The 20,068-nt window shown below is 49.8% G+C and overlaps 1 protein-coding gene across 2 annotated transcripts in view; it reads right to left on the minus strand.

Moving 5' to 3' along the window:
* The window catches only part of AUTS2 (activator of transcription and developmental regulator AUTS2), a 1,128,195-nt gene that overhangs the window by 80,831 nt on the left and 1,027,296 nt on the right, over positions 1–20,068 (minus strand). For both annotated transcript variants that reach the window (XM_072752804.1, XM_072752803.1), the window contains exon 6: positions 4,434–4,485. In XM_072752804.1, the coding sequence (XP_072608905.1) occupies positions 4,434–4,485 (52 nt within the window). The remainder of the gene's footprint in view (positions 1–4,433; positions 4,486–20,068) is intronic.

Here is a 20,068-nt window from a genome sequence, read left to right on the forward strand (position 1 = left end):
TCTCAAATCTCCACCAGTTTTGTTTTTTTCTTTAAAGGCAGGTTTTCTTTCTATGCTGCTGATAAAACCATACTATCAAAAATACGCAAAGGCCCCACTAACTTCAAGGCTCCAACCTCATCCAGGTCCCACAGAAACCCTCAATGCAAAATTGCCCCCAAGAACAGTCTGTGTGTCCACTACTCTGGAAGGGCCCAGAAAAGGAACACGGGGTCTGGTCAGAGATCAAAGTGGTCCCACTGTTCCATCTGGCGCTCATCACAGTGGGGTCTCATCCGCCAGAATTCCCTATGGCTGACCTGGGGTCAGGAGTAGGCTCCCAGAGGAGGGTGGGTGGGTCCAACTTTGACATTCACATTTTGGTAGACCCTGGGTGCTCATCCCACCTGGATTATTCTCCAGTCTAGCACTTCAAAGAAATCCATTAGGCAGGGTGCAGCTCTCTAACAGGTGTGTGTGGGGGGGGGGGGGAGGGCTGGGGAGGGGCTTCCCCTGGAGGGTCCAAAACTACAAAGGGAGACAAAGGAGAGAAGAGGTTAGAAGGTCATGGGGTGAAATACACCTCATGCCACGTCTCACGTGCTCTAACTGCCTTGGTCACAAGCTAGATCCTGAAAAAGAGGGCACCAGGATAAGAATGGGCAGCAACTCCAGGCTTTCTCTCTTCCCCTAACCGGGAACATGGACTTACACCAGGGCTGGTGTCCCATAAACAGAGGGCTCCAAAGAACACCTGACTCCCAGACGAGCCTTCCCTTCCTCGCTTCTTTCCTCCTCAGGCAGCGCTGCTTGGGAGCACTTCAGAGTTTGAAGGATTTAACCATCTTGGCTAGATGGTCATGTACTTATTTTCTGCCTTCTTGCCTATATGGCAAAGTGGCAAAACCACTGAGGAGGAGGACCCAGAGGGGGTAAGGAAGGGTACTAGATACTGGCTGGAGATCCCAGATTAACCGCAGAGCTCCTTTTAAGGATAAATAGTCCAGAATTGGGGGTATGAATCCTGTTGCTCCTCTAGCAGTTCAACCAACTAAATACAGACGAGAAAGTTAGTCTGTGTGTGTGTGTGTGTGTGTGTGTGTGTGTGTGTGTCTGCCTCCCTGGGAAAATTAATTTTTTCTTTGGCAGATGGTTGAGTCACAAAGACAGAAGGATTCATAAAATTCACATGAACATCCTGTAAACATTTAAACACATTAAGATTAAATAAGGCAACCATGACCTTGATTAAAGTTAAACTCTTCTCTTTTTCACGTCTACAAGCCTACAACCTGCCTTTCGAGGCTCACCTCCCCACCTCTTCTGACATGGTCAGCTCACTGGGCATGCGGTGTGGACGTGCAACTGTCTGCCTATTTTGCTTTACGATGGGAAATTAAAGGCATCACAAGGAAGCAAGGACTCAGATCACCTGAACACGAGAACATTACTAGTTCTCTATTAAACTGGTCAGACTCCACAGTATAAGAAAAGTCAAAATAAGAATCCACAGGCAGAAGCGCCCCGTACCCACTGTTTCGGCCTCCTCTGGCCTGCCCCACCACCCCCCAACCCCCTTCCCCAACTATTTGTTTTATAGAACCCCACCAGAGACTAGGAGGTTGGGGACACTGAGAATTCTCACCTGACAGGCAAAATGGCTTACTGAAGCTCACCAACAGATTGACAGGACTTGAGCCCTGGTCCCCAGGCTGCCCAGGCCCACATCAAAGCCGCGCACCACCCCCCACCCCCCTCTGCCAGCCCCCACTACAATCAGCTTGTGAGATTAGCACTGCCCTCCCACGGTGAGATTTTATGGACCAAATCTGCCCATCACCAGGCTCAGCAGCATAATCTCACCAGCATCCTACAGCCAAGCTTCTCTAAGGCCAGGACACTGTGGGGACTCCCGGGAGGGAGAGGTGATGTGTAGCTTCACACATCTGAGGGTGGAGGCATACACGTGTCAGCTTCCCTGCACTCTTGTCAGGCTGTTCGATAAGCTGGAGCCTTGAAGATTTTGCCAGCAGTGTTTGCTACCTGGTATAAATTTGCCCTTTCTTACAACGCTTTTTCTTGCTCTTGGCTAAGAATACAGGACAGAGGCGGGAGACCTGACTCACAGGCAGGCCGCTTTGCAGGGGAACTTGAACTTGACGTGCATGAAGCTGACAGTTCCTTGAAGGCCTTGTCAACCATCCATTCTGTAAACACTGTCACTACCCGGTGTAAAAACAGAGCAGAAACCACAAGCACACATCGAGACTCTGTGCACCTGTCTTGAAGCAATTATTGACATTATCACTATACAATGAATCGCTTTTGGAAGTTGTTTTCCTGATATTTAGCAGTCTGAATACTAATCCCCTTAACAAAACTGTCCCCATGCCTTCCCCCCCTGGGGGGGGGGGGGCCCTAATCTCCTTCTCTCCAGGGGAAGGGCGGGTGCTGGGGACCAGTCAGTCGACTTTGCCGCACCTGGATTTGCATTGATGCCTCTCTTGTCATTCATGTTACCAACAGGAATTAGCATAAGGCATTAAGGGAAACTGGAGGAGAAAAGAAAGGCCATTTTGATGGAAATAAGGGGCAAAGGAATAATCTGCCATCAACTAAAATGCTTATTTGTGTATGGTTTCCCAAGCAAAGCTTAGAAAAAGCCTATGTTGATTTTAGTGTACACAAAGAAACCTTAATCCTTTCAAGGCAACTAAATCACCCCCAGAAAAGCAGCTCAGAAGAAAGGCACCCTGTCAGGGGGATGACTATTCACAACCAAATAGATGCCACAAATCACACTCTGTAAGTAAACAAAAATAAGAATGTGGGAAATGTTTGATTGGGAGGGGAAGTGGGGGGGGGGCAGAGGTGGGGGAGTCGGGGCTGTGGGGTGGGACTCTCATCAATCACTCTTCAACCTCTCAGAAGAGAGCCTTTCAGCTCCGTGAGGGCAGCGAGGGCCTGAGCGCAGGTCCCAGGGCCAGCTCCCACTCCACGGCTGATCCCGGAGATGGGAAAGACATTCCAAAGCTTTGTAGAGCCACCAAGCAGAAGAAAGCCGGGCGGCTTGGGAGAAGGAATGTGTGGTCACTGAAATACCGAAGAAGACCTCCTTTTGCGGACCTATCCTGCTTCGTCTCCTCCTCCCCCCCCTTCTCTCCCGCGGATCCACCAGTGCCTACCCCATCCTCGTTCCCCATCAAGATGAGCAATAAACAATTAGGCATTTCTACATATGAGCACTGTATGCTATGAGCTGCATGCATCTTCTTTTATTGGGCTTTTAGCATTATGGATAACAAATTGATACAAACTTTCAGTCTATCAAAAAATATGATGAAATATAAAACTGGAATACTCCATTATGCAATAAAGAAGATAAAAATTCAATGTGACAATAATTCTGGGAGTAACAGCAATCCTACAAGCAGATACACCTCAAGGGAACTCTAAACATAATGTACTATTTAAAATTGCAGTTGGTTCAAATTCTAAAATAAGCCAGGAGTTCAAAACAACTGCACTTGGAAATGTATCTTACTAACCAGTTAGCAAAAATGCCAGCCAAGGCAAACTATAGGATGCCGAAGTGGTTTCAAAGGTCTTCACTTTAGGAAGGAAGGCCCAACTCTGTTCAAGCGCTACCAACCGTCTTCCACATAACAACAGAACAAGATTACCACAGAAAGCACACTCTTAGTTAGCAATTACCATGCCAGCACCTCAATCAGGTTCTACAGTGAAGAGGAAAAGATCGAACAGTTTATGCAATTTATACCTTTCAAATTATACACCTTTGCATGGCCAGTGATTACAGACCCCCTCACATTTCATTGTTTCCAACAATACTGCTACAAATGAAAACTGCCCAGAAACCCATTGGCAATGATTTAAGGTAAGTTTTCCCTTAATGTACTGTTATATCATTAGCGTCTCTGAGTCCGTATCGCAGTTTGGAAGAAATTAATGGGATAGCACATATTTAAATTTTGCCCTCTTGCTCGTTTATTAACTTTCCAGAAAGCCCACAGCAGAGTAAGGCTTGGTTTATGACCATAATACTGTGCATACTAAACACCCACTGGTTATTAGAGTCTGCAGAACAAACCAGCTATTTATAGTCCTCTGACTGCTGGGTAGTTGATAAGTAACAATGAAGTTAAGGCATTTTGAGAACTATTATTCTCCATTACCGCTTCCCACGTTAAATTAAAGTCATAGAGATAGTAGCGATTTCTTCATCAAATCAATTTAAATATTCTTTGTGTTCTGTAAAAATAAACTGTTCTTTCACACAACACAGAAGCATACAGATTCTGTCTCAAGAGAAAACACAAAACATCAACAGAAAGAAACAGAGGAAGACCATTTGTTTCTTACTCTGAGTCCCCAGGCAATGACAATGAAACAAAAACCAAAACCAGTCACTGCTCAGAATTCAGGTGTCTTACCTTTGTTTACAATAACAGTATTGAAGAGTTTTTCAGAGCTGGCATCCGATGCCTGAAAAACAAGAGGGGGGAAAACGTTATTATGGTCATTGATATTGTCATCAACATCATCACTACCATGATTTTAAATCAATTCACTACAATTTTAGAAAAGCCTGGCAGGGGAAGCACCAATTTCCCCCGACCGTCCATAAGGTGGTGCTGTTTGACCACAGGAGAGAGACCTGCAGTGCAGCTCTGTGCTGGGGGAAAAATCTGATTTTAAAAACGTGTCCTTATTAGACATATTATCTGTGCAAAACATATTTCTATGAGATGATACACAAAGCAATTCAGCTCATTCACATAATGATTTTGCAATTTCGTTGACAGATCATTATTTTGGAAATTTTTTTTTTTTGATATGTGCAGACATGCTATTTTTCAATTTTCTGTCACAAACCAGAAATGCCCGTTATTTAACGCTAAGCTTTTCCTCACTACAAAATGTTGACTAGCACTTCCAGAAATGAATTTAGAGATTCATCCGATGACCCCAAGATCCCTGTTCATTCTGGTAACCAGGATGACCTTGGTGTAGAGAACAGAAGAAGCAAGCTGACCTGGCCCACCCCGCCACTATGCATGCCATCAGCATTATATCCTTTCCATTTTCCAGAAATCGTGTCTGCTAATTACAGTGGCTTGAGGAAAGTGAAATAAGCTTGTTTAAACAGTGAGAGGAAAGCCAATGTAAATTATATACTCATGTGCTGGAAAATAAACACAAAGTTCGGTTTGAAGGAAATGCTGTAATGTTGCAGGAGCATGGAATGTTTCTAGAACTTCTAGAAAAATTAAACAAGTGAATTAAAAATCAGCATCCCCACTGTATGTAACCGAAGATGGAGCTGCATTTAAAGTTACAATGGCTATGTTGTATCTATGCTGTTTTTGCCACACAACCCTTGTAAATCACTTGTCTTTCACACTCTATACATAGAGATACATGTTTTGACAAAGCCAAGCATAGAATGTTGAATAAATATAAAGCGAACTATGAGAAACAGGGGGAGGGTATATCTGAAGTACAGCATATTCTGACTCTGGAGCTGGCTTTGGAGGACAAAGAGGATACTCAATTTAGCCTTTCTGTGCTATGTTGACGAAAAAGAGGTATTCTTGTGTATATCTGGGGAACGTGTTCTAGTTCTCAATGCAAGCGATACAGAAAGACGTAAAATATTTTTATCACGAGTGGTTTTTTCCCTTTCTTTTCCTTCTAACCTTCCTATTGTAGGGATGGTTTGGGAAATTAACGGATCAAGGGAAAAAAGGAATGGATGTGTAAAACAAGTGTTGGACTGCAGATATAGAAATGCATAAACAGTTTAAAATAAATCCTCGATGGCTTTTTCTCAAGTTTTGCATGAATAAAAAATATGCAGAAGGCCTTTGTGACATCTTAAAGGTAATCACGTAGAACTGTGTGTTATAGCTTTCTGTGAAAATAAGCTGCCATAAAAAGTGTGGCGTGGAGAGGGAAACAAGATATCCATTAAACAGATCAGGAAGATTGTTATAAAGGCAAAAATTACAGGAACAATGTCGTTATATTGTGATACCAAGTGAGGTTTCTAGGAATGTTTCTCCTGCTAAAAACTAACTCAGCAGAGTATTTTCACCATTCTTGAATGAAAATGCATCTCTCAGTTCCAACTGGAAGGGCTATGGTAAATTCATGCCTTAAAAAAATAAACTCCAGTTGATATATTTACAAGGGAAAAAAAAAAAAGTCCATTAATGAAACCATTTAAAAAGTGAAACAACCCCTGCAGATATGGGGATTGCTTATTAATAGGAGTCTAATTGGCCCAAAGAAACGGGAAAAACAAACGACTGCACCCCAAATGCAGAAAACACGGGGAAGGAAAGGAAATGGCTCCCGATTGAGTTTTTATTCGCACTTGGGCTGTGTGTGTGTGTGTGTGGAGGGAGACAGGGAGAGAGAGATCGATCGATCAAACAGGACGGAGCTGCAGGTGGACAGGCCCTTTGGTTGTCTGAGACACCTCCCCAGGGCTGCCGCCTTTGTTGGCTCCAAAGGGCTCCAGCACACATCCTGCTCTGGAGAAGGCGGCGGGGACCTCCTCCCTGAAGCGGGCTAGGAGGGTGTGATCATCACGATGCCGACCACTAAGTCATTAAGGGAGTAAGCTGACAGGGTGTTCCGAGAGGCTTAGGAGCTGCCTTCTAATAAAAGCTTTCTGAGCCCTTTAATTTTCTGAAACATGCCACGGAGCCTGAAACGCTGCCTCATGACTGGGGAAGGGGCCCTCTCAAGGAGGCCTCGGCGGAAAAACACCCCAAGGAAGATGACTGCAAAGGGACTGTGGCTGATAGCACGGAGACTCTGGGTCCCTCCTTTCTCCCGCTCAGGTGGTCGGAACTAAGGCGGCCCGCGGTCCTGAGAAGTCGGACCAGAGCTGCCGGTCAAAGTCTACCTTGGAAACTACAAGGAAATTCTCCACATTTCCTCCATGAACTTTCCAAATTCTACTTCCGCCTTTCAAGCATTGGTGCAAATTATTTCGCTCCTTGGGTCTTCCTCTTTAGGACATTTTCTTCTTCGAGGCTTTTAGGGAAACAGTCTGCAACTGCTCGCATTATTTTCCTGGCTGATTTTTTTTACTTTTCTTTCTTTTTCACTGAGAACGTCTAGTGGAAACGTGGTGAGCGAGAGTTGGCAAGCGCAGCTCTCCCCTCCGCCTCCCAGCACCGGGCACCCTCACAGGCCAAGGGCTCCTGGGCCACCCTCCCTGCTTCCATCCCCCGGCTCGGTTTTGGAGGCTGAGGGCGGGAGGAGGCTGCATCTGAGACGGTGGAGAACACAAAGGTCTCTCCCGGCTGCTTTATGGGGGGGGGGGGGGGGGGGTCTAGTCGACTTGGCCTCGATACTAATAAATCACCAGGGCCGTAGTCGAGGTTTACAGAAAACTTAGTAAGTCAAACGGATCGGCGGGAAGGGACGACCGGCGAGGACGAGGCGACGGGCGCGGGCGCGGGCGGGAGCGGGAGCGACGCGGCGGCTCGGGGCCGGGACCTCCCGGCAAGAAACCAGCAGCCGCGGGGAGCCCGAGCGCGAGTCCCTCGGCCGCCGCCCCGCACCGCGTCCGGACCTCCGCGACCGCGCGGCCGGGACCCGACCCCCAGGGCAGCGCCTCGGCCTGCGGCCCGGGCCGGCGCGAGCCCCGCGGGGCGGGGGCGGGGGCGGGGGGCGGAGCCCGGACCCCGGACCCCGGCCCCGGCCCCCGGGCACCGCCGCGCCGCCGCTCCCGGCCCAGGCCGGCCCGCCGAGGGGAGTACAAAGGCGGGAGACCGGGCCGCGGAGGGGGGCGGGGGGAGGGGGGCGGAGGGGGCGCGGGGAGGGGCGGGGGCCCGGCGCGCCAGACGCGAGGCGCCCGCCGCTGCCGCCCCCGGCCCCTCCGCCGGCCCCGCCGCCCCCTCCGCCGGCCCCGCCGCCCCCTCCGCCGGCCCCGCCGCCGCAACAAAGACCCCGGCCCGGCCGCCTCCCTCCGAGCGCGGGCGGCCGGGGAGGGCCGCAGCCCCGGTGCATTACCTGGTCGCAAGGGGCTGAGCGGTCCCGGCGGCCCCAAGTTCATGGTCCGGCTCCGTGGCGGGGCTCACGACGGGGCGGCGGCGGCGACCGCGGCAGAAGCCGCCGAGCACGCGGAGGACCGCCCGCTCCGCCCGCGCCGCCCGCTCCGCCCGCAAGTCCGTCCGCGGCGCTCGCCGGAGTCCGCAGGCGCAGGCTCGGGCCAGGTCGGGGCAGCGGCGCTGGCGGGGGCCGGGGGCCTGCGGCGCGCACATCCAGCGGGGCCGGGCCGGGCCGGGGGCGCACGGTCCGCGCCCGCCGCTGCCTCGGGGCCCTCCTGCGGCGCGCGGTCGGCCGGGCCCGGCGGCGACCCGAGCGGCGTCCCGGGCGGCCGGGGGCGGGCGAGGCGGGGAGCAGCGGCCCGAGCCGCGGCCGCGGCGCGCGGAGCTAAGAGCGAGGCGGCGGCGGCGGCGACAGGACAAAGGAGACCATGTGCGGAGGGAGGGAGGAGGGAGAGGGAGGAGGAGGAGGAGGAGGGCGCGCGGCGGCGGCGGCGGCGGCTTCTCCCCGGCGGCCGCCCGGGGCTCCCCGACGCCGGTCCCGCCTCTCCAGCAGCGCCGCGGCCCGAGCGCTCCGCTCCCCCCGCCCCGCCCCGCCCCCGCCCCGGGTCCCGCCCCGGGTCCCGCTCCCGGCCCCGCTCCCGGCCCCGCTCCCGGCCCCGCTGCCGGTCCCGCCGCCGCCGCGCTGCAGGCAGGAGCTCCGGAGCCTGGACCCGCCGCCGACCTGGCCGGGCGCGGTGCCGGGGCCGCAGCGGCAGGGGCGCCGGGCGGGCTGCAGCGCGGACGGGGCGCCCGGGGCTGGCTGTGCTCCGGGCCGCGCTCCGCTCGCGGGCGCCTGCCTCTCCCCGGCTCCCAGCTCAGGTGAACTCCATCGGCGGCCGGCGCCGCGGGCTGCGGGCTGCGGGCTGCGGGCTGCGGGCTGCGGGCTGGACGGCGGCAGGACGGGCCCCGCGCCCCCTCCGCTCCCCGACTGCGCCGAGCGCGCCTCCTCCCGACGCTCGCGGCTCGCGGCTCTCGGAGCGGGACTTCCTCGGCGCGCCCAGCCGCCCGCCGGGGCCGCCGCCCCGCCCCCGCCCCCGCCCCGCCCCGCCCCGCCCGCGCGCCCCGCCCCGCCCCTCGCCGCCCCTCCTCTCGGCCCCGGCGCCGGGTCGGCCCCGCGGGGGCGCAGTCCCCGGGCGCGCCCTCGACAGCCGCCGCGCGCCCCCGCCCCCGCCCCCGGCCCCCGCCCCCCGCGCCTCGGGCCCGGGTCCCCGCCGGCGGGAACCGCACGCTCCGCGCCCTCCCCGCGGCCGCCGCCTCCAGCACTGCGCCGCGGCCGGGAGACGCCGCCAGGCCCGCAGCCTGGGGTGGCGCCGACACCGGCACCGGCACCGGCACCGGCAGGTCTGCGCGGAGAGCGGGCTCGCAGGCGCCGACGGATGCGGGCGAGGCGCGGCACACAGTAGGCGCCCAACACCTGGCAACGGGAAGTACGCGGCTGGGGATGAAGGGGCGGCGGTCGGAGGCCAGCTCGGGAACAGAACGGTCCCCACCGAGCCGCGCTCCCACCAAGACCGAAGGCTCCATGCAGTTTGTTGAGTCCCAGGGATGACGCCCCCGCCCCCTCCCTCTTCAAGTCCACTGACATTTGTACACCTCACGACCCAACACCCGAGCAGGCCGGTTCCCCGGGCGTCTACCAAACGCGGGGAAGGGATGACGGCGATGCCCCGGCCTCGCTAAAGGGGCAGTAATTACTATCACTCTATTGTTTATCACCCAGAGCAGGATCTAGAAGGGAGGCTGTGGGGGGCTCACTGCGCACCAGCTTGGTGTTGGGCGGGTTCCCCTATGCAACCCACTCCTGTCAGAGCACACTCAGCTCCCTCGGTCTAGCCTGGTAGCCCCTCTGCAGAACTGTGGCTTCCTCATTTGCTATCTCGACCCACCGAGGCCCTGAAAAGGTCCCAAGCCATACAAGGGGGTGACGAGACCCTCTGCAATCTGGAGTTTTAATTCCACATCTGCAGCCTGGCAGGGTCCCTTTTTAGTGCACAGGAAAAGTTGCTGTGATCTTCCCGGCACAGGGAAAAGAAGAGGGCAAGCAAGTTCTAGATCATATCTGGGAAGGGTTCTAGGGCGGAGCAGGCACATGGGTGGGGAGTGAGGGCAGCTAATGGTTCCTGATGTCCTTGCTGGTGCCGCCGCTGGTACCTGGAGTACAGCAGAGAAGGGAGGAAGGAATGGGCCTTGGGAGAGATGTTCATCACATACAAATGCCATGGAGACTGGCTTAAAGCAGTAATGTCCCTTCCTCAACTCTTTGAAGTTCAACATCCATCACAGTTCGATTTCACGGCACTCCCAAAAAACCTCTCTGGGGGAAATGGGGGGTACGTGCAGTATGGCCTAAGTGTTTTTCTTTAAGCTCCAAATATACGGAATTTTGGAAATAAAGAGGGTCTCTTCTCTCTCTAGCCTGACCCCCTCCCCAACTGGTAACACCATGTGGTGTTTCTAAAGACATTTTTTTTTTTTTTTTAAAGATAGGTACTAGCCATTTTTCTCTACCTCTACCCCCAAAGAAGTCAGAAGAAAAGCTGCCTCAACCGAAGGCCTAAGTTTGGACTTGGATTTTCCAATTGCTTGGAAGATGTCACAAAACCCAGCTGAGGCCCTCAGGCTAGGGGCATTCATTTTCAAGCTGCTTCTGGAGTAAAAAGATAGCTCAAAGGCAAACATTAAATTTTCAAGAAAAGACATTAAAATGTTTCTTTTGGAGCAATCAGAATGGGATGGTTTTCTTGTCTTGTTGCCCTAATAAAATCAATATTACAGGGAAGAGATTGCCAGAGCTCCTGCCAGGTCCCCCACAGGGTAAACGGAGATGCACAAAAGCGTGGGGAACTTAGCTGACCAACGAAAACAACCACTTAGCCCTTCCACAGTGTTGTTATCAGGCGGCCTTTCTGACACTTTACCATACCTTGCGTTAGATCGTCATCTCTGATCATCAGCGATTAGATCTCAGAAAAGCCTGGGATAAATCTGCATGTGTCCCCATATTTTGATTATTTGTAATCGGGAGGAATATGGAAAGGCCAACTGTCAAGCCTCCAGAGAACCCACAGAAGCGGCCTCTGCACCCTATGTTCACATTCGGTCCCTTGGCGCCCGTCCGTGGCCCTTGCCCTGCCTGGCCACCACCATTGCTCAGCTGGGTCCCTTCCTAAGCCTCTCCCCAGACACAGGAACGAGTCCGTTCTGACTGGTTTCCAGGTTGTTCTATTCCTCCTTCTTTCTGGAAGGGCGAGAATAAGTGTCAACATTGGAAAGGAAGACAAACAAGACAGTGGGAGAAGTATGAAGAAGAAAGAAGGAAAGGGCAGGAAAAAGAATAATCACTCTGGGTGGCTGGATCCCAGTCAGAGGCCTGACTTTCAAGAATCAAGATTCCTCACGTGGTGGTGGTGGTTGTTTCTCCTTAAGGAACTTAGCTTCCTTTTATTGTCATTTTCATCTAAAGGTGGCAGGAGGGGGGCGTCTGGGTGGCTCAGTCAGTGAGGTGTCTGACTCTTGGTTTTGGCTTAGGTCCTAATCTCAGGGTGGTGGGGGGATCGAGCTCTGCATCAGGCTCCACGCTCAGTGCAAAGTCTGCTCGAGATTCTCTCCCCCTCTGCCCCTACCTTCAACTTGTGCACGTGCATGCTCTCTAAAATAAATAATCTTTAATTTAAACAAAAAGAAGTGGCAGGCGGTCACTATGCTATATTCAGAAGGTTTAACATACCAAGCCCTCATGGCCTCTTAATATCACCATCTGCCTGAACCAGATCTGAGGAGGGCAAGTCTTACAAGGTGGGTACGCTAATAGGACGCAGATAGCAAGAATATGGACTCGATGGTCTTTCCAGCATTAGATCAATTATTTCAGAAACAAAGCCAAATTTTTTTTTTAATTTTTTTTAAATTTATGATAGAGAGAGGGAGAGGGAGAGACAGAGACAGAGACAGAGACATAGGCAGTGGGAGAAGCAGGCTCCATGCACCGGGAGCCCGATGTGGGATTCGATCCAGGGTCTCCAGGATCGCGCCCTGGGCCAAAGGCAGGCGCCAAACCTCTGCGCCACCCAGGGATCCCAAAAGCCAAATTTTAATATATGATCAAAGACCTTAGCCAAGTTTATGATTCCCCAGCTAAATTTTAAAAACAAACACACACATAGCAAACCTGAGCTAAATTAAAATATGGATTCCTCTTCCTCAAGTCTCAAAATATATCTGAAGATTTTTTTTTTAAACTAATGGAAGTTCTTCTCTATCGATGTAAAATGGCAAAGTTTTAAAGCCTAAAATGTGATTTGACTCCCTTTGTTTCACAAATTACCAGGCTGAGATTAAACATTTTTTTGGTAAAAAATTTCTTATAAATTTTGACCTTCGGTGGAGCATCTTATATAGAAAAAGCTCGTTAATTTTGTGGTGTCCTCTCTCCTAAACATAATGAACTTCAGGCATTCCCTAACAGAACATGGGCTGGTGACTGGGCAGGTGGAGGGAATTTAAAGAAAGAGGAAGTCTTAACGAAAATGCTGCTATATTTTATTTATTTTTAATTTTTTAAAAGAAAACTCTATGCCCAATATGGGACTCAAACTCACAACCCCAAGATTGACAGTCATACACAACTACTGACTGAGCCCAGCCAGGTGTCCCTCGAGCTTCTGTATTTTAAATTACGTGGTAGAAGAAGACCATTAAAGAGGAGTGATGACATCTGATTCTGTTTTCAACTAGCCTTGGGAAAGATGTCACCCTACCTGATTTATTTCTGTGTCCCTAGGAGTTTGACCTTTTCAAAATCTAAAGCTCTTCAAGCTTTGGAAATACAAGTTTCTATCCATTCTTTGGGTGGAGTTGTTAAGAGCCAGTGTCTGGCTGACATCATGACCCTCTTGTTTCTGCACCAGGAGACCTTAGGAAAATCTCTTCACTCTCCATGCCGTATTTTCTTCATCTGAGGCATGGGGGCAACAGTACCCATACCTCGAGGGTGGCAGTCAGTAATGACACCTGGCACTTAAGTAAGTGGCTTTATGTGTTGACTGTCATGATTGAGGATGGCACTCCTTTTTGATTACTGTAGAGGCCAACAAAACAAAAACATATTCTAGTATGGGTGCAATGTCCACTCTACTGGTCATGCCCTCTACTGGATTCTTTCGATGTGAACCACCACCTGAACACTCAAAAATTACACCAGTCCCAGAAAGTGGGGACAGTGGTTTGCACCACCTGTATTAGGGAGCTCCAATCACACAGGCTGTACTGCAAACAGTTCTTTCAGACGGGGTTGTACCAGGAGACTGGACAGCCTAGGTCACTAATAAGGCTGGTGGGATGGGAGCAATGTGGATCTCCTTGATAGATGGTAAAATCCAATCCTGACTCAAGCAAAATGCTGTAAGAGTTCACCAGGCTACAAGATGTAATCCACCTCCTAATGGTAAGAGCTTCAACTTCTTTGAACGTAAAATAGCATTCATCCCAATTATGTCATTTTGATGTGCTGAATTGTAATTTCTGACTTAAACAGGCTCATCTGTGACTATACGAGTGGTTTCTTACTGGTGCAGAGGTGTGTTTTGCTTTCTTTTATTCCTTTTCTTTGTGGGGGCTACCCACCACCTCAATGCGATTTTAAACTTGACCATCGAAGACTAGGTCTCGCGCATCTTTATTCCCGCCAGAGCATAGTAGCGGGATAAGGAACCTACAGGGGCCTGAGTGCTCAGCTCTTTGTTATCTGTTTGTCAGGATATAATACTAGCCTATTCCCCGTGATCTGCCTTCTTTCCGAACCAACCCCGATTTCTTGCAGATAGAATTCACATCTTGGATTTGATGACCTGTCCAGTACCTAGTGTTGTACCAGGAGGCTTCCTTCAATACCTGTCTGATGGGAGACAATGAATAGGTAGCTGAGGTTTTCCCAGCCTGCTGGTAATGGTAGGGGTGCCTGACAAGCATCAGGGTACCTGATAAAGTGAAGGGAGACTCAGGGCAGAAGACACCACTGAGAAGCCCAGAGGGACTTGCAGTTTGCCCCCAGAGGGCCCACTGGTCCTTACCCATGGCAGGTGACCAGGAGTCCTAGCTTGGAGAACTGGAGTCAACAGGTTGCTCACCACCAGGAAGCAGGAAATTGCCCCTTTGCCAACACTGTCCTGCTTCCTACCTCCGTTAACTCCTGACATGGTGCCTTCTGTGATGTCTAGCCCAACGAGATTAAAACTCTCTCTGGGGCCTAGGGATTTCTCCTGCATAGGCCAATTCATTTTAAACTGTAGATCATGATTGCCTCCCCTAGTGATGCATGGCTAGTCAACCCCCCGGGTGGCCCCCAGCCCCTCTGCTCTGCGGCCCCCACCCCTTCTGCATTGGCAATTTTAAAATGGAAGCTTCATTACTTATCAGTCTGAAAGGAGGCTACAATATCTTATGCTCTTACTGTTGTAAAGCAAAAGCCTCTACCGCTATATGCCTGTGTTGCTACAATTGATCATGGGGCTGCAACAAGAGGGAAGTAAATAAACCGAACTGGGTTAGTTTATGATGCATACTATTGAGACGCAGGGGGGAATAAATATTTTCCGAGTGTAGAAGTCAAGAAAAAGAATTTTACTTTCAAACTTCACAGTGTACTATAAACTACAAAGGGAGAAAAGTATAAAACCCATAAACTATCTCTTACTTAACCACCGAATCTACATTAAAATATTAATATTCAGAATCTGACAAGCCCACAAAGAAAAGCAATGAAAAATAAAAATACATCCAGTCTTTGCTCATGTCGCCTAGGGGCATCTTATTTTTTGCCCAAATGCATGAGATATGGACTCTGAGGCTGGGCCTTCCCTGTGTTTTGGTCACACCTTGATGACACCACTCCATACCGGTGGGTGTTTGTAACCTGGGGTCTAGAGACCTGATCTGATATGGAGTATCACTTCTTCACTGTACCGTGTTCTACCATCCACACGACATGGGGAGTCTCGATTCTCTGCCCCCTTGGCCAAACCTGGAATTCCACATACTCTCAATGCTGGAATATGTCAATTCAAGATCTAAGTCAAAATAAATTCTGATATCTACAATCTAGAGAGGCCCCAAGATCCATGGGAAGGCTGTGTCAGCTGTGCTAATAGAGGTAGGATATGTGAGTAGTTGACCTCCATGGGCTTTGTAGTTTGAAAGGTGCCGGTCATCTGCAAAAGTAATGTGAGAAATAGTGGCTGGCCGCACGTCAGCATTTTCTTTCCCTACGACCTTCTCTCAAGGGGTTTGCTCTTTTGCCACAGAAAAATGTAACCTCAGGTCTCACTAATCTTTAGGAGCCTGGGAATTCTATTCCTCCATGTCTATTGATGCACATGGACCCAACAAAGCTTCTGTGCTTTCATTTTAGCTTCACTTGGTACTATCCTGATGGTCCAAATATTTATCCGCAGAAATTCTTGTTGGGCAAGAACGCAACATTTACTTCTACTGTTTTGGTGACTCACCCAGTTGCTGGGGTACTATGTGGGGCAGCTAGAATATCAAAGAATTCCCTTGGTTTAGCTTTCCTGAAAGCATTCCTGTTGATGACTGTTTCTGATTTTCACCCTCATTCTGATCTCAGCCGTTCTCCCTGTCCCCTGCAAACTGTCAATACGGAGTGGAAAAGTCTGATGTGGTCATTACAATAGACTCTGCCTCCGTGGCTATGAGTCAAACGAGCAGACTTTAGGAATGGTCAACTGCTATACAAATGCCAGTTGCTGTGATCATATACTGCGATTACTCAGGGTATGGGCAAGCCTGCAAGCCTACGAAGACCTGTTAATTCCTCTCTGGTCCTGTATGACTTCCAATTATAGACCTCTGCTGCAAATTAATTAAATCAGCACTTCTGCTCCAAACTTCAAGTTATCTTGAGGGCTTCCTTAAGGGAAATACATTCAAGACGATGTCTGACAATGTATTACTTGTTTCCTGGCTCACCTCTGGACATTGGCATTCCTCTAGGGGCCTACATTTCCTTGGTGGGCACAAGATGCTGCTCTGGAGAGCCAAAATTCAATCCCTTAAGGGCCAGGACTGTGCCCTAATACCCTCACCGCCCCACCATCACCATTCCCCTTAACATCTGCTATGGAATGCCTCATGAGCAATAGATGGTCAATGAACAGTAATAGAGCAACAAGCTAATGAATAAACATATCTCTACCCACTAAAAGAACAAAGACATTATCTCATATATAAACTATAAAGACCTTTCAACAAACTGCCACCAATTTAGGATTTCACAGAATATGGAAGCCCTCCATTGATAAGGGTAACATTAGAACACACGTAAATTCTCTTGAAAATTGATTAAACTGCCAATCACGGTGGTAGCTACGCTCTAACGTGGCCTCTAATGCCTCTCTCTGTACCTGCATGCTATTCTCCCGCGAGAAGGTGGAGCTGAGTCCTCTATCCTGGAACCTGGGCTGGACCTGCAACTCTCTTGACCAGTAGAATATGGAGGAAGTGACATTCTGGAGCTTCATAGCTCCGGTGTTAAGAAGGCCTGGCAGCTTCTGCTTCTCTCCTTTTGGCACCCGGTCACCATGTTGTGAGGAAGCCTAAGCAAACCCACATGGGGAAGAATTCAGGGCTTGGGACCAAAGACCTAGGTGAGTTCCCAGCCAACAGCGTGTAACAACTCGCCAACCATGTGGATAAACATCTTGGGTTTGGCTCCCCCAGCCCAGTTGAGCTTGCCTGAGCTGAGGCCATGTGCAACAGAGAGAAAGTGTCTCTGTAGGGTCCTGACCACATGGCCAAATAGGAGCAAATAAATACATGTGTTTTAAGGTAGTAAATTTGTGCTTTGTTACAAGGCAATAAGGTAAGTGAGATAACCATCTGGGTCAGCCCCAACATTCAGAAAGAGGAAGCGGGTGAACACAGGACAGGAGGAGAGGCAACCATGAGCATCACCTTTGCTTTCTTGCCTCTATGAGGGAACAGCGGGGACCCTGAGGTTACAGCAGGAACACTACTGAGACAAAGATAAATAATGGCAACGCGAAAATCCTGAAATCAGGAAAATCTTGCCTAAAATAAGAAATAGTTTTCTGTTTGATAAAGTAGAAGAAAACTTAACATGACAATGTTAATGAAAGAATAAATCTGATCTCTCCCCTTCCTTTTAGAGGCTGCGAATGTTTGCAAAACTAAAAAGTCTTTAGTAATCCCTTCTTTTATCTAAAACAGATTGCAGTTTTAAGCACAGCCTCATGAAACTGCAGGTTCAAAGGAACCTGAAACCGAATTAGCATAAAATCTGGAATTCTCATTTCTACCAAATGCACAGCTGCCATCTGACAGCTCTTCTGTGATTTTTGGTTTCAAATAGAAACTGAAAGTAGCTGAGGTGGCATGGGCCAGGGCTCCGTGCGTCAGTGCTCGCCGCTCCCTTCCACGAACTCACCCGTTCAAGAGAGTCTCCCCCGAACCCACGGATCTGAAATGTCCCCCCAGTGTGGCAACCTGCCCAACGAAACCAGTGGGGAACAGGGACGGTTAAGAAGTAAGGCATGTTGAGGGTTGCTCACATGACAAAGACGAAGCGCTCAATGTTTTCAAGTAAATTCACAAAAATCAGAGTGAATCTGCTGGGGCGAGGGGGTGGGGAGAGGAACACCTTTTCTCAGTTTTTACATTACAAATGCCAAGAAACCCACACTCCAGACATGGTGGTTTAACCACCAGCAGGTATGCTGATTCCCCCTCACGATTCACTTAACACTTCCTGAGCTTCCTCTTTAGGTAAGGACAACTCTGTGCAACTACATTTAATTCTGAAGACCCAAAGGGGGCTGCTGAAATACCATCACCTCTGGGACAAGAAAGTTACGCTTTTTTTTATAGAAAAGGCGGAAAAATAAGATCATACATATCTGATCCCCCTGAGGAGTACAGGTGCTGGGAGAGGATTTTCTCACCCCCTAGTAGAGAGGGTAGATTTGCCCTGAGCCATCCTCAACTTCCTCCTCTGATCCCCAGGCGATCAAGTGCATGAATTCAAGTGACAGCTGGTGGGGCCACGAGCACAGCACATGAAAAGCAGGCTACAGCCGCAGAGGGAGGAGAGGCGAGGCCTGCCCTCCCTTCCTGGCGCCTCCCCTCCCGCCAGGCCTGCTGATTCTCCTCCGTCCTGGCTGGCTAAGAGCCATCTGCTCCCTCCCAAAGCTCGGGTTGGACGGGGGAAGGGGACCTTGCCGTGGGGCACCCAATTCACAGGGAGGCGAGGCCCAGGCTCACTTTCACTCAGGTCCGCGCCTCCTTTGAAGTTCCTCTACTGTTAGTGTACAACTTTTCACATTCTCCAGGAGAAAAAAAAAATTTAGTGAGCATCTGGTATTTACACAGAATCTTAGAGGGAGTTGACGGATTTAATTACAAGTGTTAGTAAAACAGGAAAATTGTAGCCAGGCTTTCAAATAGCCACTCGCCTCTCAGTAACAGAGACTTTCCCTTTGTGCTGCCGGTAAAGGAGGCGATTCATTTCCTAGCAAGGGAGTTTTCTTCAAGAAGGGGATGTTGGTGAAAAGACAGCTGTTGGCTGGTAGCTTTTATTTTAATGGACGATGCTGTCCTCCTTATGCAAAGATCAAGCTACAAACAACATTCACCTGGGCTGTGTGCTCTGAGTTGTTTTTCAGTTCACACTGGTGGTGATGGATTTTCTCTAAGCTACCAGTGCTCACTTACAGCTGACAACATGCATTTGTGAAATAACTGCCTGGGTTTAAAGGCACAACGTAAGGCCAGGAAAATGACTGCAAATAACTGACCTATATGAGGATTACAGAACTGGCCTGATCCTCACTGGCAGCAGGCTCTGGTTGAGTTTTAATAACTGGTTGCAGGACTATTGAAGACCATGACACAGGGAGGGTTAGGTGCTGCAAGAGTACTGGACCAGATCAGTGAGGTCAGAAAACCCAGATTTTAGAACAGGTTTGGTTCCCACTGGGTGTGGCTTTGGGGAAAGGTCATGAAACCTTTTCTTCACTTTTAAAATGCATACAGGGGGGCACCTGGGTGGCCCAGTGATTGAGCATCTGCCTTTGGCTCAGGTCATGATCCCAGGTTTCTGGGATCAAGTCCCACATCAGGCTCCCTGCAGGGAGCCTGCTTCTCCCTCTGCCTATGTCTCTGCTTCTCTCTGTGTCTCTCATGAATGAATAAATAAAATCTTTAAAAAAAATAAAATAAAATGCATACAGGTTGGGATGAATTTTTTCCTCTCTCTCATGCTCTTCCATATGTAAGGTCTTGTGATTCTGTATGACCTACCATCTAGGTTATTACACACAGAGAACAGTCTCTGCACTGGGAAATAACATTTTCCTCTTTCCATTTTCTTGGAGTTTACATTATTAATATGTAAGTAGGACATACTGTTTGACTTATTTTTTTCTGGGGTTCCCATTCTCTTAGAATTTCTGGATAAATCAATGAAATGTCCGAAGTATGCTATGGTTTGCATTTAATCCAACTGGTGAGTACAATTTAACTTCCTCATCAAAATGGCACAAGTGAATCTCTCAAGCTCTGTGCCTCTGTCATTTGGTACCACAGGCCCATTAAACATATTTGTCAGCTTTACGTTTTAAAAGCAAAACCAAAAGGGTAAATGTGTCATCACGTACTCTTAAATCTAAAATCCACAGGGGAAGGAGTTCAGAAAGAAAGAAAATACACACACCTTCCCCTAAACCCCTTACATACACACACACACACACACCCTCTCCCCGCCACTACACACATCAGAACACCACCAAATGTGAAACTGGGCTTTGTCTTCCTCAGACCATTCCTGGCCAAGGCAATGTGCAGACCACATTGGGAACCAATTTAGTCGTTTCTGACTTCTCAACAATCAAATAAAACAATAAATAGCCTGAACTGGGCTTGAAGGGGAG

Source organism: Vulpes vulpes, chromosome 3 (assembly GCF_048418805.1).
Source record: "Vulpes vulpes isolate BD-2025 chromosome 3, VulVul3, whole genome shotgun sequence".
Classification (NCBI taxonomy): Eukaryota; Metazoa; Chordata; class Mammalia; order Carnivora; family Canidae; genus Vulpes; species Vulpes vulpes.